At 26.4% G+C, this 23823-nt stretch overlaps 1 protein-coding gene across 10 annotated transcripts in view; it reads left to right on the top strand.

Annotated features, from left to right (window-relative positions):
• The window catches only part of LOC103571873 (histone deacetylase 4), a 116483-nt gene extending 92660 nt beyond the window's left edge, over nucleotides 1-23823 (top strand). For 6 of the 10 annotated variants that reach the window (XM_014441308.2, XM_014441304.2, XM_014441306.2 and 3 more), the window contains 14 exons: nucleotides 4315-4419; nucleotides 11654-11779; nucleotides 11879-11961; nucleotides 15541-15650; nucleotides 16294-16434; nucleotides 17003-17100; nucleotides 18163-18306; nucleotides 18370-18646; nucleotides 18873-19319; nucleotides 19484-19753; nucleotides 19829-20175; nucleotides 20298-20852; nucleotides 23440-23579; nucleotides 23665-23823. In XM_014441308.2, coding sequence (XP_014296794.1) covers nucleotides 4315-4419; nucleotides 11654-11779; nucleotides 11879-11961; nucleotides 15541-15650; nucleotides 16294-16434; nucleotides 17003-17100; nucleotides 18163-18306; nucleotides 18370-18646; nucleotides 18873-19319; nucleotides 19484-19753; nucleotides 19829-20175; nucleotides 20298-20852; nucleotides 23440-23579; nucleotides 23665-23728 — 2907 coding nt within the window. In that variant the 3' untranslated portion in view covers nucleotides 23729-23823. Of the gene's footprint in view, nucleotides 1-4314; nucleotides 4420-11631; nucleotides 11780-11878; nucleotides 11962-15540; nucleotides 15651-16293; nucleotides 16435-17002; nucleotides 17101-18162; nucleotides 18307-18369; nucleotides 18647-18872; nucleotides 19320-19483; nucleotides 19754-19828; nucleotides 20176-20297; nucleotides 20853-23439; nucleotides 23580-23664 lie in introns of those variants that run through there. The other 4 variants (XM_053737238.1, XM_014441299.2, XM_014441310.2 and 1 more) reach the window with 4 other exon arrangements.

Here is a 23823-nt window from a genome sequence, read left to right as displayed (position 1 = left end):
AGAGGCTTACACACACGCGCGCATTTCTCTGAAAATGTCAGAATAGCATCCTAAAAACCTTCAAATATCGACATCTGATGAAAACTCAATTTTTTAAAATTGGAGTTAAAACAATAACTTCCCAAATTTCTCAAAAATTGTTAATTTTCTTAGCGGGAAATTTAAAAAATAGGCGGTAATTTTAAAAATGAATTTTTTTCACTCAAACTAATAATTTTCTTTTAACATTTCCATGAGTAGCAATCGGACTTTCTTAAAAAATAATACATCAATACTTTTAGTGTCTTCTAGTCTATTTATATAATTAGAATTCGAGGTCTGATTAATTTACAGACCGTCCAATAATCGAAATTTATGGGATTAATTTAATTTATAGGGCTATAAATATTTTATTGAAAACCTAGACAACAGCATAAAATTTAAAGAAATCAAATTTTGAAATTTTATGGACATTGCAATCGTCATTATACTAATTACATAATTTAGAAATTAAATTTTAAAAATTTAATAAGATAATGAAAAACAGAATTATTGCTAAATTCTCATTAGAAATATTAATTATATGTACGAAAAAATTTATCTTTCAGTAAAATAATTAAAACTATAAAATTAATATTAAAATATTAAAAATTATTTATGAACATGTGAATTATATCAAATTTCTTTTAGAAAAGTAATTTATTATAGAGCCAATAAAGTATACACTGTAAAAAATCGGGAGTGAGTTCAAGGTAAATACTGATATTTCATTTAAATTTAAATTCGCTGTCTCACTCGGAGTTCCAGAGTTTAGATAAAAATTACTTCGCTTATGGGTTGAATAGGAATTTTTTTTTTCTTTCAGTCATTTTGGATTGATGTGAATTTCATTTTATATTGCACTCATTCTCCGACCTGGAATTATAATGTTAAAATAAATTTCCTTTCAAAGTAAATTTTACTCAGAGGGGATAAAATAAATAAAACATCATTCGCTCCACATTCAGTCTGAAATTTTTTTACAGTACGCATAATAAAAAAATGAAATTATGATGAAAATTTTGAATTAATACGATATCATGTAGGAAATAATAAAGTTTATTATTAGTAATCTAGTTGAAAACTCGTAGATTATATTTGCTCGTCCCAGATTGCATTTCGTGCACGCGATTTAACTTTGTTACTGGAATTCAACTGCAATTTCAAGTGAGTTTCGATCCAAACACGTGGATCTGAAGTTTCATGGCCAAGTTCAAGGACGATGGATTAAATTGCATTGATTTTAAGCTCTGCTTTTAAACTAGACGATGTTATATTATTTCAAATGCTTTAATGTTTATTAAATTTCATTTAATTTTCTTTTTATAAATAAAAAATAATTCCAATTACAGACAATAAATTATTAAACAATTTATATGTTATTTTATAAACAAATTTAAAAATTAGATAAACATCGCGCTTATTAAAATATAATTAATATAAATCTAATGATAGTTCAAATGTCATACCTATTAATCATGCCGTCATAAGCGGAAAAACTAACCGGACATCTATTAATTTTCTTTTTATATTTTGTATTCAACAAAACCATCACGTAATGAATACAAAAGTTAATAATTTAATGGCTATTTAAAATATTACAGTGGCAAATAATTAAGTTTTATTTTATTTTATTTTTAACTTGTTTTTCAATAATAACGATCACAACAAGGTATTAATCATTTTTTTTTCTCATTGCGTAAAGATATTTAAATAATATTTTAAAAACCGGTTATGTTGTAAAAATTTATATTATGTAATTATAAACATAAACATGTTTTTAATAATTATAATTATTAAAGACATATTTAAAATTTATAAATTATCTTCAACTCATTTTTTAAAAATTAAATTAAAAAAAAAATATTAATACTATATAGTATCACAAATAAAAATAATCTTTTGTTTTTTATAATAATTAATTGTAATTAATTTATTGTTAGACTGTAAAAAATTGGCGGAGTGAACGCGGATTACATCCGGAGTGAATGCGGAGCGGATGACTGTTTATTTATTTAATTCCCTTGGAGTAAAATTCACTTCTAAAGGGAGTTTATTTTAATATTAAAACTCCAAATCGGAGTGAATGCGCATATTAATTAAATCCAAAACACTCCTCTGAAAAAATAAACTCCCTATTTACTTCGTTTGCGAAGTAATTTTTTCTAAAATTTCGAGTGACGGAGTGAATTCGAATTGAAATTAAATCCGTAATTGCTTCGAATTCACTCCCAATTTTTTACAGGGCATTTCTTAATAACAACAATAAATAAAAATGCATGTAAAAAAAGGTGTAGTTGAATTTACCACTATTTTGGACATATATACTACACTGACTATTAATATATACACTGTAAAAAAAATTTTTGGACCCGGTGTAGTGTAAATGCCTCGGTGTAAAAAATATAGTGTGAAAATTACACCAAATTCAGTATAAGAATGTCAGCGATGTGAATTTGAAATTTTTATACCGCCCAATGTGTAAATGTATAACTCATAATAATTTTGCGTTAAGCAAATGAACCATAAAAATATTTAAATGTTAAAAATACTATTCAATATCTAAATAAAATTAATGTAGTTATTGATTAAGTAATTAAAAATATTCAACGATCGTTTGTTGCTCATTAATCAAAATTACGAGTTACACGGAATGGTGTAGAAAAAGTAGATTCCACCGTTTTAAAATTACAAGGATGGAAAATTTACACCGAGATAATTTTACACCGTTATTTCACACTACACAACCGTGTAAAGTTCTCTGGGTCCAGTTTTACATCGAAATTTTTTACAGTGTAGGATCACTACGCATTTAGCAATTACTAGTAGCCTATTGTGGTACACAAGCTGTAGTAACATCTACTAGCCGTTGATTAAAACAACTTCTTGGTAAATGACAGCTGTGATTCTTACTACTCCACATCATAGTTTCAAATTTTTTACCGTTTATTTATTTATCAGATATATATTAATAGATTTTTATTATTTTTCATGGTATTTAAAAATTTTTAAATTCATACCATATTATTCGTACAAAGACTTTGAATGTATTAAAATAGATTTGTAAATAATTAATTCGAAACGACACACGCACAAAATTTCTAAAGTAGATTTTTTTTTTCTATACGTCATGATATTGATTTTTCATTTAGAATTATTTTTATGATAAATTAATTCTTGTATTGCTAACATAATTTCATTGACTATTTAATTTTTGTTGATATAAAATACAAGCACGTAAGATTATAATTCACACATTTAACCCATCAGCACTCTCGTTATGAGCATTTTGTTCATAGGATGTTATTCAAATTATGAGATGTCGCTGTAGTGTAAGCGAGACACTCAAAAACACGGGAGTGCTGAAGGGTTAAAGATGTAGTAATTATAACTACAATTGTGGAGCTATTACAACCACACAGTGGGGTAAAAGAGTTGAAGGTGGCGCTGTTGTTTTCGTTTGTCAGTCATTATACCCCACATTGGAGTAGATTGTATAAATTGAGTGATACTGCGTACTTATAAAATAGTAATACCAACAAATTCTTATAAAATTGTGTGGTTACAGAAATCACAGGTTGAGTTTTCCATACTACAGTGAGTAGTTACTGAGCCTACAAATTTTTACCCCAGTCGAATAGTAAATAGAACTATTTCAGTAGAGATTAATCTTGTAAGTGTCATTTTATGCTACTCCATTTGTCAATACAATGACCACAAAGTGTAGTTCAATTATTACTAGTTTAGTGTGGTAAATTTAACTCCAGCATTTTTTTACGTGTCAACTCGGTAAATTTATATATATATATATATATATATATATATATATATATATATATATATATATATATATATATAGAGTAGGGTATTAAGTAGCTGCCCTATACCGGTAAAAACCATGCCCACAAATAGATAAATGTAAAAAAAAGCAAGATAAATTTGACTCATTACACTGCGGACGTGTTCAATTGTAGCAACAGTTTGGTCACTCGTCTCGTCTCATTGCCCACACACTTCCTTTAGAAATATCTAATTGAGACTAAGGATTTGTAACTTAACCAAGACACTATTTATATAAAAAGTATAAATAAATACAGTAACGAAAAAATAAATTAATCTTTAAAATATTCACGTACTAATAAATTGACATCGATAGTGATTAGAGTAGATAAAAAAGGAAAAAAAAATACATAAAAATGATTGGGAGCGATAAATATGTAAATGAAAAGCTTTAATGGAAAAAAGTAGAAGGTGAAGGTAGAACATTACCCTTGAGGTATCTGGGTTTGGTTCCAGCTACAGCAGCATCATCAGCTCCAGCAGCAAATACTGCGGCAGCAATACCAAGCACAAGAGCGACATCTTGCTGAGGTACATGAACATCAATTACATCAATTGAAGGTATTAGTTTCATTTGTATTACTTTTATATTTTACCCAACACTATTTAGTTTTTTATTGAAAAAAAAAATTTTAATCAAATTGGTCGCAATTTCATCGATGCGATATTTTAATCAAATTATATAATTGTACACAGGAGATTTTATGGAATTAATCAGGACTAAATGTATCGTTAATAGAGAAAATAGTGAAAGAAACAGATAAATATTATAAAATGAGTCTTATATCTAGATTGAAATCTATAATTATTATTGACCTTAATTTTTTTATTTATTTCTAGTCTATTAATAGAACAATGAAGAATAATTACAGTGTCTTATACTATATTACATTACATTTTAGCTCGTGCGTCGAAAGTTCATTGGAATATTCCGTAAGTCACCGATTACGGTAGTAAAAGACATATGAGAAAAAGAGATGGTAATAAAATAACAAAAAAAAAAAACGATCCGTAATTACCAATAGATACATACTCATGTTTATCCTGTACGACCTTTCTCGTTTATATTTCTATTTATAAAATACTAATACCGTTACGTTAACTCTACTAGACATGTTGACTACTTTTATTATTGTTATTATTTTATCTATCACTGATGATCTATACAATCTAGAAGAAAAATTATTATTTATTTTATCAAAAAATATTTTTCTACTTATTTTAATATTTATTTAACTTGAAGTGCAATACACAATAATTATTTTTTTAAATATTTAAATATATGTTTGAATATTTGATTAGGTCAGGGTTATTGGTTAATCGAATAAGGACCTTTGTTGTCAATTAATTCATGACACGTATATATATATATACGTCAATCAAACAGGAAGTTGATAAAATTACATTTACGGACATTGATGTTTTATTTTTTCGACCAGCTTTAGAAAAATAGTCTTTTATTTTTTTTTATATTTATTTAAATTGTAATAATTACCTTTATTTAATGCTCATTAATAATGTTAACTAGTTATTAATTTTCAAAGCTTTTAACATTAATAATAACAATATTAATAATCATAATAATTATTATTATTATTTTGATTATAATGCTTATTATTAATGAGTGTGAATATAGTAAACATAAGACAAATTTAAAATTATCAATAAATAGAGTAGATAATTAAAAAAATAATATTTATAAAAAATGCAATTATTAATTTCAAAATTTTTTAAATACGCTTTTTTTTTTAATTTAATTTTATTAATTATTTACTCTATTAATAATTTTAAATTTGTCTGTTGTCCACTACATTCACACTCATTATTATTATTATTTTCGGACGTTATCGTGAAATCCTTAAAAATTTTATATAATGATCGCCTCTATTTTTCATGTTGACCTAAATACTTTTATCAAACAATTATATTTAGCTTACACGATATTTATATATTAATAATACGATGATAAATCTATTAACAAATTTTTTTTTTTACTAAAAGTTAATAATAATTACACAGAAAAAAAAGTTATCTTGAGTCAAGAAAATATTTTGGAAAACAAACGTTTTCGGAAATCAAATCACGATTTTCTTGAGGCAAGAAATTTTTTTTTGATCGGCTCGGGTAAAAAAAATTGTTAAATAAAAGTTAAAAAAGTGTTGACTATTCTAAACTTCAAAACGTGACACAAAGAAGAACTTTTTTTAAACTTTTAAAAATTCAAGAAAAAAATCAATAAATATCCTTGTGTTATTTAGATATGCTTAAACGGAAAACGTTCAGAAATAGTTCAAAATTAATTTTTCCTGAACGTATTTTTCACTGAAAAATGTTGATTTGTAGTATTGAGTCAATTGTTATTTTCTGTGTATTATCAGAGGTTTGAAATTCGTTTAAAAAAGGTTCATCATTGTATCATGTTTTAATGTTTACAATAGTCAACACTTTTTTTACCTTTTTCAACAATTTTTTTTTTACACGGGAAAAGAAATTTCAACTTTATCCAAGAAAATTGAAGTTTTCAATAAAATTTTCTTGAATCAAGAGTATTTACCTTCAGTCGGGAATTTTTATTTTCTGTGCATACATTATTAATATTACAATTACAATAATAATGAAAAATTAATAAAATTTTAATTTAAAAAATAATTTTATCTGTTTGATATTACTCGATTATAATTTATAAATATACTTAAAAAATAATAATAATAAAAAATATAATAATAAATAAAGATTGTACACGATAATTAAATAACATATGTGTCAAATTGAATTTATTAACTTAAATAATATGAAAATAAATAAAATTTTATGTTATTATTTTAATATGCATACAAAATGTTTAATTGCACAGGTGTAGATAATTTTTTTTCGACACGTGTTATTTTTAATGATTAAAATTTATATTTTTATACATAAATGGAAATTAAAATATTTTTACTCAATATTTACTGTAGTAATAGAATTTTTAAAATATATTTTATTATTCAAAACAAAAACATTTTTATCGAAAATATATTTAACGAGGAAATTTTTTTCGATCAATATTTCTATTATACAGTTAGCTTATAGTTTATAAATAAAAAAAAAAATTTGTACGTCTCTTATATTATTGAATCACGAGTCGCGTGTAGCACGTGTAAACGGTTTTATCGATCTTAGACTATAATATTATCATGAGTGTTGATGTGCTTTTTCACATATGCATTATTTTTTGCAGTGAATATCTCAAGTACTTACACTACTTTTTTATGTTGATTTTATTGAACATAATTTATATTTTTTTTAATATATTCATGTATGAAAATAGAAGTTAAAGAAAATTTTTAAATCTCAGTTTAAATATTTAAACTTCTATTTCTTCAGAAATCGGATATTAAAATTTCTTATTTACATTTAAGAAAAAAAAAAGCTTCAATTAAATAGAAGATATTTAAAAAAAGAAATTAATGTAAGATTAAAATAAAAAATAGCACGTTGTGGATTTTAAAATTAAAATTGAAATGTTTAGAATTTAATGAAATTTGAGATTCTCTAGATAACAATAAAAAGAAAATCCGATTCAATCATTGAAGATACGGAGTATCAGTATCAGTAAAATTTAGACTCTCATATATTTAAAATTGAGCCTTGTGATAAATCACAGATCTCATCGATTCATAAATGAATCGTAGCAAAATTTTTCAAGTAGTGAGGCTCCTCTAATTTAGTCTGTATAAATTTTTAATTTTTTCGCCAATAGTTAACTGTAGTTCTTAAAAGCTCATAACAGAACTAAAAAGTTTCACCCCATATCTATATATTATTCACATGGTAAGTGAGAGAAACTTCATAAATTTTTCCACATGGAAAAAAATGCAGGGAACTCTACTTAAAAATATGAGTTAAAATTACTAAATTTGTATTGTAAACTTCCCTGATTAAAAACTCTGATTGAAACCAATGAATTCCGATTGAAAGTTTATCGGATCTCAATCGGAATCAATCAGATTCAATCGAAATTCAGCAGTTGTAATCGGAATTTTTAATTAGGATTATAACGTGAATGACATTGTGCAATTTTTACTATCTTGAGAATTAAATTTTTCTTTGTATTTAGTAATTTTTTATATTTGAGTATGCCAATAAATATAAACTGAATCAGTAAACTTGACTATAAGTTTAGTGAAACTTATTATCCAACATATAGTAAGATTTTATTATTCAGTTTAGTAAATTTTACTATTTTAGAATTGAATAAAATTTTGATTAGAGTTTTTCAACTTTTTATTATTATTATTATTATTATTATTATTATTATTATTATTATTATTGTTATTATTTATGGCCAGTGTATTAGAATTAGTGTCAATTTCTATATTTAAAATTCATTTTGACTTGACCGAGATTCGAACCCTAATCTCTCGCGTACGAATCCTGTCCTCAGTCTGCCGGTCCAACGTCTCCTTTGAACAAAAGTCACCGAATATGTATACATGTTCTTATACACTATCTCTACTAATTGTTAATTTCATCGATCTACTTTCGAACAATTACAAACATTTTAGTAATTTTTATTTGCTGTATAATACTTAATACTACACTATTCATCTGATTTACAGAAATTACTATACAAATAGTAAATTTTTCATGTTGTATAGTATTTCACACAAACTTTTAATTCATTTTTGTATTTTTACAAAATGTAAATCATTATATTGTATAATGAAATGTGTTACTTACACTGTGAAAAATTTCCAACAAATTTTACTATGGGCGTATTGTAACACCGGACCATAAGAAAACTGGTACAAAATTTACAAGTATCCCATAGTAAACGCTATGCGCAGACGACACAATTGGGACCTATGCGCATACGTTTACTATGGGACACTTGTAAATTTTGTATCAGTTTTCTTATGGTCTGGGGTTACAATGCACCCATAGTAAAATTTAATGGGAATTTTTCACAGTGTATCGTTTAGTAATAATTGAATATCTTCATTATATAATATGATATTTTATCAATAAAAAATATCAGTAAAATAGTAATAATATAGCAATTTTTTCGATAAAAACATAGTCTTAATTACCATTTTGTGATTTTTACTGTATATTTGGTAATAAATAATAAAAATAATGCAACTATTCATTCGCATTAGTGTTTTTTACTAAAATATATATTAAATATTATAATATTTTCAAGACTCGTTTTCTTCGTGTACAATCGAAATTTAGCAATAATTTTTTGTATTATAATTTATTGAATCAGTTACAAGATTAATAATATAATTCTAAAAAATTGTCACCAATTAGCTTAATTACCAATAATTTCAAAATGTTGTACGTTGATAAAATTTTTTTTAATGATGTTATATAACATTCTATTTATATTTTAATGCGTTTTAAATTTCATGTTATAGATCAATAAACATAACTAGGAGAGAAATGATTATTTTACTATTTTAAAACATAATAAAATTGTATTAACAAATATATATAGTATAATTGGAATTTTTTTTTAGCTTTCACAAAATGAAATAAATAATGAAAAAACATTGATAAAATTTAATATGGGAATGAATAGTCCGAATGAACTTTCTCTGTAACTATTTATAGAATTCATGAATAATCTACAGAACTGTCAAAGTATTGAGTAGGCACGTCGACACGCGAATCAACAAACAGGAAAAGTAAAAACGTGGCCGATAAAAATGTGAAAAAAAAAGAGAATAAAAAACTATATAGAAAAAAAATATAAATTAAAATAAAAGTACAAAGGTGCGGAGGCACATGGTGACAGTAAAGCACATATTGTTGGTGATGTGCAAAGTCGTGCATTCGTTATTAAGCCTGTTGAATTATACATACATCAATGTCTCTAAGCTAGTGTATCATATAGTTACTCTATAGATTCGCAAATTGCGTCTCTTCATACATATATATTCTGTTATTATACAAGTGTCTATGTGTATATGTGTGTGGTATTTATTAATCACGAAAAATTTTCACGGCAAAATTTTTTTACCTTCTAATCTAAAATGTCAATTAATTTAAACACAAAAAATATTTTAAGCGAATTTAATTGTTTATTATTTAAAATTATATGTCATAATATAAAAATTAAATAACTAAGTATGGCATAAAATAAAATTTATAGACATTTGTAAGTTATAAACATGAATATTTAACAGAATGATCAAAAGACGAGGAAATAAGGGTTAATGCACTTTTATCGTTTAACATTCTCGCGAACGTGGAAAAGTACCATCGTATATGGTTGACGGTAGATCATTATAATTCATAAATTTTCATTCCCCACAAGTGTTTTTTAATGAATTCATTGACCTAAAAATAGTTTCATATATCTGGTCTTCATGTCTGAAGACATGATTTTGATTTTATGATATAAAACTTTTCTTACACTTATAAATATTTTAAATATTTTTTTTATTTATTGTACGAACAGTAAAACAATATACATAAATTTTTTCTTTTACTCTATATTCGTGCTTTCATGCATATATATTTATACTTATGTACATAAGTATAGATGGTAACTTCCTTCGACTAGATCAATTGTATATAGGGAGATTTTATAGGAATAAATAATTAAAGCTTGTAAGTCTCATAACGTAACAAATGTTACACACTACAGTGGAAAAGTACAGAATGGATTATAGTAGTTGTGTTATATATACATAAATATATAAATATATATATATATACATATGTATGTATTGAATGTGTGTAAATGGGTGAGAGGCGCCAGCTGCGTTAATGTTCTTCGAGATCTCTTCTTGCTTGCTAATTTATTACAGACAACGTATTCACTTCCATTTACAAGTGGCGGATAGCCTTTCTACTTAAATTAATAAAATTTTACCACACCAATCAAAACTTTCGTTACAATCGCTACAGCTAAATTTAACTACTCCACTTAATTATATTATTCTTTATTCTTCTTTTTTTATGTTACTCAGAAAATAAATAAAAGTATATAACACAGTATCAAATAAAAAAATTCACTTATTTTTTTAAAAATATTTTTACTATAATAACAATAATAATTTATAAATTTATTAAGCAATTGTAAATAAATAATATAACTTAAATATTACTACGCATTCATTTTTATCATTTCTCAGTTAAATTTTATGTAGACAAGTGTGTAATTAAAATTCACTGTTAGTTTAAATATCTAACGAAACTAAATTCCTTAGATAGGTATTGAGTTAATAATGAAATAAAATTTTAAATATATATATATATTATGAACTAAGTTTATTGATATTTAATTAACATATTACATAAATTACTCGTACAATTATTTTTTTCATTTATGTTAATAATTTTTATCAAATTCTGTCGTAATTTTTTAATGGTATAAAAATGTTAAAATAAGACATTATTAATTTATAAATGAAAAAAAAAAAGTATTAGTGGTACTTGCAGTCTTATTATTTGTTATACTAGTAATACATTAAATTATTATATAATTTATAATAATTATTATTATTAAATTAATATATGAATTCATAAAATTATACGTAACTCAATTACTTATAATAGCGCAAGTGTAATAAAATTATTAATTATCTATTAATTAAACATAATTATATTATAATATATAATGTTAAATATATTTGATTAAATATCGTATGATTCGGGTGATTGAATCTATTTAAAATTAGTATTCGTTTTATTTGATAAAAAAAAATTGGTTTCGACTTAATGTTTTTAATTGCGATAAACGTAATTATAAAAACAATATTATATTTCATATTTTTTAAGGCACCTATTGATTTTATCGTAGCTCTGGGAGCAGCAGAAACAGATCGAGGATCAAATGAGGGAAAAAGAGAGGATCGAGGCGTTAAGAAAAAAAGACAAACATGATCACAGCGCAATTGCTTCTACGGAGGTCAAATTACGCCTGCAGGTAACTATTTATCAAATTACCACTTATTTATTTTATTAATTAACTTAAAAAAAAAAAAAGAAAAAAATGATTAATGGCTTAATATTTTTTTATTTACAGAGTTTTCTCGTTAATAAAAAACAGAGAGAAGCTGCAGCAGCGGCTAATGGAGCTGTCCCTGGTACACCTGGATACAGAAGTTGGTAAGTTTTAATATTTAACTTTTTTTTATTGAAAAACCAAAAAAAAAAACTAAAAAATTTTCACGATTTTACGTGACTTTGGTGTTTTATTTAATGGCAAATACCAAAAAAATTTATAGTTTTAACACATAAAAAGTCAATAACCTCGGGCTCAGGTAAATGACTAATGTATAAATTTTTTTTTTTACTTTTTTTTTTCCAATTGTTATTCGTTGTCTCAATACAAGTATATATTTGGTAAAATTGATTGAAATGCAACTCAACAAATTCTAAGGGGATATATATTTTCTTCGAATTGCTTCTGGAATTTTCATCGCTATCTACGTGACTTCCTACCCATTGCCACATTATTTATTATTTTTTATCGATTAAGTAAACAAATAATTAACTAATTAAATTAACGTTCCAATTTTTTAAAATTATTATATAATATTTATAGAATAATACATAAATTTTTCCATCGTTTTTAATTTGTTTATCAAACATTATTTATGTAAATCCGGAGACACGGTCGTGTCTCGCGCCAAGTACACGTTCAAACACATATATATACATATGCGCGAACGTGGCGGCGCGAGTCGACCGGTGTCTCTATACCGGTGTCATATGCCTGTTTAACCTCTCTCGTATTTAAATTGATTAATAATAGATAAATATAAATTATATCTGTTATTTAACTATTTCTTTATAAATCTTTCATCATTCTCTACCAATTCCATGAGAAATCTTGGAGCTTAATATTTGAGTTATCATTTTTAAATTTCTAAATTTTTGCTTGCGCCGTTTTTGATAATTTTGATAAATTTATAAATCTCAAATTTTTGATGAATTGTGTATATTTTCATCAATATATATTTTAGTATGTATGTATATTTTTGTGTCTTAGCACATGAGTATACACAATAAATTTTAAACATTTTCATCAATATATATTTTAGAATATACGTATAATTACTTTGTTCTTAGCATTTGTTAAGCAGACTTTATTAAGGACCAGTTTTTTCAAACTGGGTTCGTTGTAATCCGAGTTTGAATTAAAGTGATGTTATTAATAATACATAGACATGCTAGTAACAATAATTTTAACCCGGATTAATAATAAGCTCGGTTTGAAAAACTGATCCGAAATATAATATCAGTAACTCGGTCTATACATATAATCACGTTTACTCAAGGGTAATTTCCCAATACGAAATTTTGTTAATACGTGATTAGATTAGAATCCTCGAATGTATATATATATTAGGGTGTTTCAGAAAAAAAAATTTTTTTTCTTATGGTCTCAAAAGTTAGTCTTAGGTATAAAAAAAATCCTCCCAAGAGAGCAGCTCGAAATCTCAATTCTACTAAGAGCTCAACGAATACTTATTTTTCCATTCAAATTGCATATAAAAAAAAATTTTTTGTTTGCTTTTTAAAAATAAAAGTATTAAAAATTTTTTTTTTCGAAAATCGAAGCACACAGTTCTGTAGGAAATTAAATTTTCTATAAAAAAGCTTCTGATTCTTTTCTCCGGAGAGCTAACAAAAAAAAATTTATGAAGCTTTAAACTATATTAAATAATATTACTTCATGTTTCCATTATATTAAACAGTTTTTAAATAGAAATTTAGGTTTTTTCTTCTGAACTAATGTTATCTGTCAATTTTTTTTGGAACACATTGGAAAAATTTTCCTTACTTTCAGAACAGAACTTTTTTTTTTAAATTAAAAATACAGAAAGAAAAAAATTTTTTAATTCTTAAAAAAAATATTTTTCTTTCGAAATTATTACGAAAAATAAGTAAGATTTCAGAAATCTTTTTAAAACACCTTACTGATTATACATAGCATATAGATTCACCATATAAACTTGTACACGTAATAAAATCCGGAAATTATCTTTACGTTAAGTTTTTCAATTCACTATTGTTTCAAGCTTCATAACATTTTTTCTGTTAGTTGTACAAAGAAAACACTCAAAAGGCTTTTTTTAAGAGAATTTAATTTGCTACAAGACCACGTACTTTGATTTTCGAAAAAAATTTTTTTACACGTAATTCAAAAGAGAAAATTAATATTGATTGAGCTGTTAGCAGGATTGAGCTTTTAAGCTACTCTCTTGGGAGGATTTTTCTAATACCTAAGACTAACTTTTAAGACCATAAGACTTTAAAAAAAAAAAGAAATGTTTATTTTGAAACACCCTAATATATATATACATATATATAATGCCTTTACAAAAAGATTTGAAATCACACCAAAAACAGCACAGCTGTAATAGATTGCGCCAAGTACACGTTCAAATTGCAATAATATATTTACTATTCTACAAAAATATTTTAAATCACTAAATAATGCCAAGTTAAGATGTAACATTCTGCAATAAAACAGTTGATAGATCGGTTCAATTGATATACAAGTACTTAATACAAAAAAGAAATTGGTAAAAAAGACAGAAATCATTAAAATATCAAGTATTTGGAATTTTTTTTAATTAAAAAAGAAAAAAAAATTTTTTAGGAAATATACAAATGAAAAAAAAAATTAGTTGAACGTACTTGGTGTGCGTTAACGCAAAAAACTTGTTATGTCATAATTTGTAAATGTTTTACAATCAGATGATTTACTTATTTCGCTTTAATAACGCACACCAAGTACGTTCAACTAATTTTTTTTTTCATTTGTATATTTTCTAAAAAATTTTTTTTTCTTTTTTAATTAAAAAAAATTCCAAATACTTGATATTTTAATGATTTCTGTCTTTTTTACCAATTTCTTTTTTGTATTAAGTACTTGTATATCAATTGAACCGATCTATCAACTGTTTTATCACAGAATGTTACATCTTAACTTGGCATTATTTAGTGATTTCAAATATTTTTGTAGAATAGTAAATATATTATTGCAATTTGAACGTGTACTTGGCGCAATCTATCACAGGTGTGCCGTTTTTTGGTGTGATCCTATATTATCTATACTGTCAAAGTAAATTAAAAATTTTAATTAATTATAATAATAATAATAATTACCATTATTATTGTCGTTATTATTATTACTATTATTGTTGAATAATTTAAATATCAATAGTTTTCAAAAGAATAAAAAATATAGATATTGAAACCAGCTGGAGAGAAATGATTGATATCAACATTTATCATTATATCCTTAAGTAAATAAATATATATAAATATATGTGTTGATAAATAATAAATCGTTATCGAGGACAATTGAAGTGGGTAAATTTTAAAGTAGTTTTAGTTTATATCGAGGCCATATAGTAACAGCTATTTTACTGGACGTATTTGCACGGCTGTAAGCCTCGTCGGTGTAACGATAATAGCACAACCTGGCCCAGTTATTCATTTAGCACTGACGAGCAGTCTCGTGGTCGAGGATATTTTCCTGTCCTTCCCTATGCAATAACCACTGGCTTTAAATCGTTAAATTGTCTGTCTTTACTTCAACTCAACACTGTTTTATAACTTGTATTTATATTACAACTCAGTTTAAATATTTATAAACTTATTTTTAATTTCTCTTTTTTTTTAACTATATAACTACACAAGTTTATAAATAATTATTTATTTATTTAATAGGATACAGTCGCAATCTGAATCTAGTAGTTCAACGAATGCTTCACATCCTTATCGAATGCCTCAAATGCTACAGGAAAAATTCGGTGATGATTTTCCTTTACGCAAAACAGGTATTGATTATTATATTTTAAATGCTTAGTTTTTACTGAGTGATATATATTTCATTTTTTTTTTTCTTTTCGTCGAGCAGTTTGTGTGCTAGTAGATTGCCTACTAAAGCATGATCTTAACGTCGTCATAACTTAATTTTTTATTATTTATTTAAACGAAAAATTATTTCCTTTACAAAAAATTTACTTTTAAATTCAAAAGTAATATTTTTCTATTTATTTATTTATATTCGTAACTATATAAAATTTATTTGAAAATTGCAAAGTAAATAAAAATTCAATTAAATTTATATATTTGATGACAAATTAAAAATATACTTATTGTTTACTTTTATAATTATTGACCATAAAAAAATTAATATTCATTATTATTATGATTTTTTTTATTGTCAAAAAAACCACGTGTTTCTGAAAGTAAACAATAACTAAAAATAAATTTATAAGTTGTGACGATGTATTTGTTAAGCGTCTGTGCACTTTGTTTAAATTATTTTAATATAATATAAATCCAACAAAAAATTTTGAAAATAATTATAATGCTAGTTGTGTGTCGAATACACAACGTATAGCAAATATTCGGTATTTTCCCCACATTTAAAAAATCTTATAAAATCTTATAACTAACACCGGCTGAATTGGCCAGCCTCGGAGCCAAACTTGCTCAAGGTGCGACTTAAACAACGTGTGATGGAGCGGAACATGGCAGCGACACGAAATTCACCCCTTACGGCACGTCGGAAGGATCGACTCCTGTCGCATCTCAAGCGGAAGTCACTCCTCGCAAGTACGTCCCAATACTAATTTATCCTCATCTCTTCCATGCCAAAAGCACTATAAATATTTATTTATATAATAATCATTATTATTTTAACAATATAAATAATATTAAATTTATATATATAGATATATATATTTTCTATTTATCACTTTATCCCAATAAATTTTCATTTTATTTATTTTACATTACTTTTTTTTATCCATTATATTTTTATTTACATTCAATTATTCATTATTTTTTAATTATAAACTAACAGTTTTTCATTTTTTAATTGTGCATTAGTTTGAATTTAATTTGATTGATTTGAATTTTTTTTTTTTGATGTTTTAATAACTGCACGAAATCAATTAACAGTTTTTATTTTAACTTAAATTTTTCAAAATTACTTATAATTTATATAAAGTCAATTATTTTATTTTTTTTCTAATAAATTATTTTATAAAGTATCTATTAAAAAATTTTTTTATTCGAATTTAAATACAATATATTTTATAATATTATACTCTTGATATTAATTAATAAATATATAGTCATTAAATTATGATGATTATTAATTTATATTATTATTTAATAGACTCAGGTTCAAATTCTGAATCCGGGCCTAATTCACCGCCAACAGGAAACAATTCCCAAGCGAGTCCAACTGCTGGTAGTAATACTCCAATTCAAGAGGTAATTTATCTTATTGATAAAATTAACTTTATTAATTGTTATCTATATATACTCACATGAAAAAAAGATAATACAAATATATCATAAAAAATATATTGGAAAATATGTAATATTATATCGCAGTAAAATTTTCGATGGCGCTATATACAGTTTTTACATGTTCAAATACATGTTCATTAATTTATATATGTAATTTTATATTATTTCATATACAATTGATGTATTGATATAGTTTAATTTTTTAAACTTTTCTTTCAATCTCAAATATTTCCTTAACTCCAATAAAGTTTTTAAATATGAAATACATAAATTATATTAATATAACCGTGAAAAAAAAAAAACACTACTCTTGGGTCAATAAATTATTCGTTTCTTATTTCAAAGAAATTAATTCATCGATGAAAAAAGTGTTTAATTTAAATTTTCAATAAATTTTTTTATTCCAACCAAAATTACTTGAGTCAAGCTAATGTTCTATTTGCTAAGATTATTTTTCTTCAGCTAATAAAGTATTTCTTGTAAAATTTTTAATAATAGTACATTACACACCGAGGGAAGAAAATCGAACATTCCAATCCGCATGAGTATTTGCCCACCCGAGGCAAAGGCTAGGTGGCAAATACACGGATCGGCATGTCCTACTTTCCTCCGTGGTGTGCATGAAATTTTTCATCAGATCTGCATCTGGAAATTTAAATTCCTGCCCTGTGTAGAGGGAAGAAAATCGTTAATTTTTTTATGAGAAAACAAATGATATAAATTAGCGCATGCGTCGTTCTTTCTCACAAACAGAGGCAGAAATTTAAACTTTCAGGTATAGGTCTGGTAAAAAATAGTATACACACTACGGAAGAAGGTAAAATGTCTCAATTCGCGTGTTTGTAAGATGTCCCAATTATACACGTGGGTTGAAATGTCCTATTTTCCTACCTTGATGTGTAATATATTATTTCAGCGCGAGAATGTCTACTTTTTAATAATTTTTTTTTTACCGTGTACTTAATAAATAATCCTATTATAATTTTTATAATGATAAATAATTACTTGATAATATTAAACCAGGAAAATGAAAATATACAGTACGGAGGACCTCTAACAAGTAGTAGTCAACAAGGAAGTCTTTCAGATCTATCATTATTTAGTTCACCATCAATGCCGAATATATCATTAGGCAGACCTCATGTACCATCATCTAGTTCTTCTTCCGTAAGTACTAAATAAATAAACCTCAAAAATACCAAATAAAAAATAAATAATTTAACACTTCAGAGTGGATCAAAACTAGCGCCAGTATCAGAAGCCGAAGTCCGTGCAGCATTTACAGCACGACTAGGTATGCCATTAACAGGAGAAATGTTACCTGGAACCCTGCCATTTTATCCATCACTAACAGTCATTGAGGGCGAGCCGTCATATATTCATAAGCAAATGCAAAATTTGGAACAACAAGGAAGTCGACAGCATACAGTCTATCATAATTCCCCAATAACGGATACTCAAGTAGCTCACGCAAGACTTCATAAGGCTGGTCACCGGCCTTTAGGTAGTATGTTCACTCTTCATTATCACCTTCGTACGTGTCAACTCTTGGAAGACAGACAACTAAGACTGAGACAGCAACAACAGCAACAACAACAACAACAGCAATTATAATAAATTAGAAAAAAAAATTTTTTAAAACATTTATAAATCTTCCAAGACCCTACACCCGCGTTAATTAATATGCACATAAATTTATAACAATTAATTCAAATAATTCATTTGTCCAACAGGTAGAACACAGTCAGCACCTCTACCTCTAGGTCATCCGATGCTCCAAGGCGGTATAATAGCACCTCCGACGACTCACTACGAAGAGTATCTCGCTGAAAAGCAATTACACGATCAACAGCAGGCTCACAATTATTTGAAGCAACAGATACGTCAAACAGTACTGACCCGAGTGGTATCACGCAGTGGCGGGCAAGCCAATCAGCTGGACGAGGCGCCAGAAACCGAGGAGTCTGAGGTGATAGATCTCACGGGAAAGAAGGAAATCCAGGAGGAGAGTGAAATATCTAAACAACAACGTGATCGCGAACAATTTCTTCAGCAGCAACGGGATCTTATGATGCGCCATACGCTACAAGTTAACGAAAGTCCGGCCTATGTTGGCACCAGAAATTCACAATCTGCTCGGCCACTGTCCAGGGCGCTGTCGAGTCCGCTTGTTCACTTAGGTATACAATTTTTAATGTCACGAGGGCATTAAGTTTATTCATGTGTGTTGTAATGAAAGATGAAAATGGAAATATGTTGTACCGTATTTAATTTTTTTAGTATAAATATAAATTTTATTGATTAATGTTTGACAAGTTAATGAATAATTAATCGTGTGTAACAGGACCTCAGGGTACTGGTGGAGATGTGTTTGCTCGTGGTTCACCTCACCGACCTACCACGGGACTGGCCTACGATCCACTGATGCTTAAACACGCGTGTGTGTGTGGCGAAACAGTAAGAGGTCATCCAGAACATGGAGGACGACTGCAGAGTGTATGGGCTAGACTATCTGAGACTGGATTACTGCAACGTTGCGATCGTATTCGTTCGCGTAAAGCCACATTAGAAGAAATTCAAACCTGCCATAGTGAAGCTCACACCCTTTTATTTGGTACTACAATTTTATTTTTCACTAAAATACATTTTTAAATATTAATTATTAATTATTATCATTGATATAATGTAGGTACAAATCCACTAAATCGACAAAAATTAGATCTATCAAAGTTATCACCGCTGCCAATTAAAAATTTTGTACGATTACCGTGCGGTGGTGTGGGTGTTGACTCAGATACTACGTGGAATGACCTTCATACTGCACCCGCGGCTCGAATGGCTGTCGGTTGTGTTGTTGACTTGGCCTTCAAAGCGGCAATGGGTGACATAAAAAATGGGTTCGCAGTTGTCAGGCCGCCAGGTCATCATGCCGAGCCAAATCAGGCCATGGGCTTTTGTTTTTTTAATTCGGTTGCTATAGCCGCTAAACTTTTGCAACAAAAATTAAATACTAGGAAAATTCTTATTTTAGACTGGGTAAATATTTATTTGTTATTTCATTATTTACGTTACTTAACACTGGACTGTATTTATAATTTAAGTTAAAGTTTTATCAATAACATATGTATATATATATATATATATATTTGTATTTGTAGGACGTACATCATGGTAATGGAACGCAGCAAATGTTTTACGATGACCCACGCGTGCTTTATTTGTCAATCCATCGTCATGACGATGGAAATTTCTTTCCCGGAACCGGTGGATCAACAGAGTGTGGTGTTGGTGATGGACTTGGTTACAATGTCAATATATCATGGTCTGGTGTACTAAATCCGCCGATGGGTGATGCTGAATATTTAGCGGCATTTCGTACAATAGTTATGCCAATAGCCAAGGAATTTAATCCAGATGTTGTCATTGTATCAGCGGGTTTCGATGCTGCGACTGGACATCCACCGCCATTGGGTGGATACAACGTCAGTCCAGCGTGTTTTGGAAGAATGACACAGTATTTATTAGAGCTTGCTGATGGCAAAGTCATACTTGCATTAGAGGGTGGTTATGATCTTGCTGCTATTTGTGATTCTGCACAGGAATGTGTCAGGGCATTGTTAGGTGATGAACCAACACCGATACGTGATGAAGAACTTACGAGGGTACCATGTCAAAATGCCATTGATACTTTACAAAAAACTATTGCTATTCAGGTAATTTTTTAAATTATTATTATATCATTTTAGTAATATGAAAAACATAGGATTTGATAAATTCAGTAAAATATTTTATGATAAATTTTTGATAGAAAAAAAACGTAATAGCCAGTAGCTTCATTTATTTATTTAGTACTTATAAAATTTGTAAATTGTGAAAAAAAAAAAAATTTTTTTTATAGAAATGTTGACGGGGAATTTCAAATTTAAGGGAATTTATAAATTTTTTTGGAAATATCTGACACACTGATTTTAAAAAAAAATTAAATTGTCTAATTGAATTTTTGAACTTTGAATCTATAGTGAATTAAATATTCGTGATTTTATGAGAAAGATGGACAAATAAGTCTTGTAAAACTTTTTTATTTTATCGTTAACGTTTCGTTAACATTGCTGACTTCTTCAGGGCTCTACAATGAGAACCAAATTTACAAACTACTACATGTATATTATTACAGATGTTAGTATTAAATCTAGTATAATATACTCCCATTTTAATACGTCGTCTTCCACATTTGGGAAATTTTTCAGGAGGCGATAAAAACGTTTCACGGTCGGCAAAGAAAAATTATTTGTATTATGCTTACATTGGTATAACCTACAAATTTATTTTCATATATATGTTGTAAGAAGAATCAAAAATTATGCATCATTACCTTCTTACTTATGTCGTGAATTGCTTCCTTAAAATTAACTTAAAATTACAAATGTTAAGCGTGACTAAACCTATACGAATATGAGATACGACACATTAGAATGCGCGAGTCTGCGTGTAGGATACGACATGATAGAATATTTATTTAAAAATACTAAATAAACAACTTGACCTCTAAAATTTTTTCATAAGCTGCACATTGTTACAATGATTCCATCTTTCAAAAAAAATTCTAATATAGCCACATAGATAACAATTAGATATATACTACTATTAATAATATACAAGTATGTAAAAACAAAAATACCATTTAACAAAATTAGACGTTTTGCATATTCATCAAAGTCAAATATATGAAATATATGAAAACAAAGGGTCAGCATAATTGCTCCAGTCGCTTCCACATAACTATGACAATATTTTTGTCCATCTTTCCCATAAAATTAGGAATATTAAATATGATGGATCTAAATATGAATAAATAAATTGAACTTATAGATTTTAACTCAAAATTAAGTTCTATCACTCCACTAAAAAAAAAATAAACTCCCTCTTTACTTCGTACGTGAAGTGATTTTTTAAATAATAAATTTTATAAGTTGAGTAAGATCACGTCAAGGGGACCCCCCATTTTCCACTTGATCATGAAAATTAAGTCTATGTATGTTTTTCTTATGTAGTCACTATAAAAATTAAACCCTCAAACGATTTTTCTTTTGGGATCTTAAACTTTAATAAATAACGCATGTAAACCATGAAAAAAAACTTGGCAATGAAATTTTCATTTGCTTACTTAAAAGTTAATTAACAATAGAATAATAAACAAAGAATTTTAAGCTATTAATATTTTTATGAACTATAGATATTTGATAATAAATCCTGAAAATTTCATTAAGTTATCTTTAACGGTTGTTTTGGAATCTATTTTTTAATTAAAAGTACTCAAAATCTTTATTGTAAAAAAAATTGTTGTTAAAATGAAAATTCTGAAAAATCGTTTGAGGGTTTAATTTTTCATAGTGACTACAAAAGAAAAAAATACATAGACTTAATTTTCATGATCAAGTAGAAAGTGGGGGGGGGTCCCCTTGCCGTGATCTTACTCAGTTTATAATTTGAATAATATTTTGACACCCAAGCAGCGCATACAAAAAATATAATTATATTAATTTTAAAAATAAAATGTCTAAAGTATCTCATAATCCAAGCGATCATTGAAAGGTGAATTACAGATATTTAATAGGGATTTATTAATAAAAAAAAATATGATAGTAGGAAAATATTGAAATATTAATATATGAATGTAGATAAACCTTAATAATAGATGATTATATCAATAATTGATGGATAAACTATATAAAATATTTAGGATTGTATTATAAGAATAGAAATAAATCAATAGGTTATTAATTTTGATTGAGTTCATGAGACATTAGCTAATTAAATAATTATCGTCGAAACTCGGGTCGTTTCATATCCAACAATAGCAAGTGGTAGAATTCCATCATAAAATTAAAATAATGATACTCTATTTTTCTGCAAAATCTATTTTATTTTTTTACTTATTTCGCGATTCAAAATAACAAATCTATTATAAAATTTTTTTTTGTTTATAACAAATATGATCCTTTACAGAATAATTGGACAATTATAATAAAATAAAAATTTTAAATATATATAATAGCATAAAAATAGAAAAATATGCAAATAAAACTGTTTTAATTATTTATCTTAAAATTATTTTATTAATAAAATCTATAAGAGGGACAGTTAGACACTGGTCGGAAGACTGATAATCAGTTACTTTATTAAAGTAAATATTTTATTTCCATACTGGCAATCAATAATTTTATTTAATTAGTTTTAAAAAAATATTATTATTATTTATCATGATTACTTAAATAAATAAATTTATTTGTATTGTTACAGATGTTACATTGGCCATGTGTTAAACTTGCCGCCCATACAGCAGCAATGAGTGCTGTACAAGCAAGTCAAAAAGAACATGATGAAACAGATACTGTATCGGCAATGGCTTCATTGTCGATGCAACAGCCAACAAATTTAACGTAATTATTATAATTATAAATATAAAATTCTTATTTTATTACATTCATTTATTTATTTATAATTTGTAAATTTATAAAATTGCAGAAAAACGCCAGAACATTCCCGTGAAGTTTCCGAAGAACCAATGGAACAGGATGAGACAAAATAAAATAATTTAATAATTAAAAAAATAATTGCACTTATTGTCCGTTACTATAAATTTAAATTGTTAATAGCTAAATAAAAAATGGATCTTCGTATGAA

Source organism: Microplitis demolitor, chromosome 3 (assembly GCF_026212275.2).
Source record: "Microplitis demolitor isolate Queensland-Clemson2020A chromosome 3, iyMicDemo2.1a, whole genome shotgun sequence".
Classification (NCBI taxonomy): domain Eukaryota; kingdom Metazoa; phylum Arthropoda; class Insecta; order Hymenoptera; family Braconidae; genus Microplitis; species Microplitis demolitor.
This window is presented reverse-complemented; position numbering and strand designations above follow the sequence as displayed.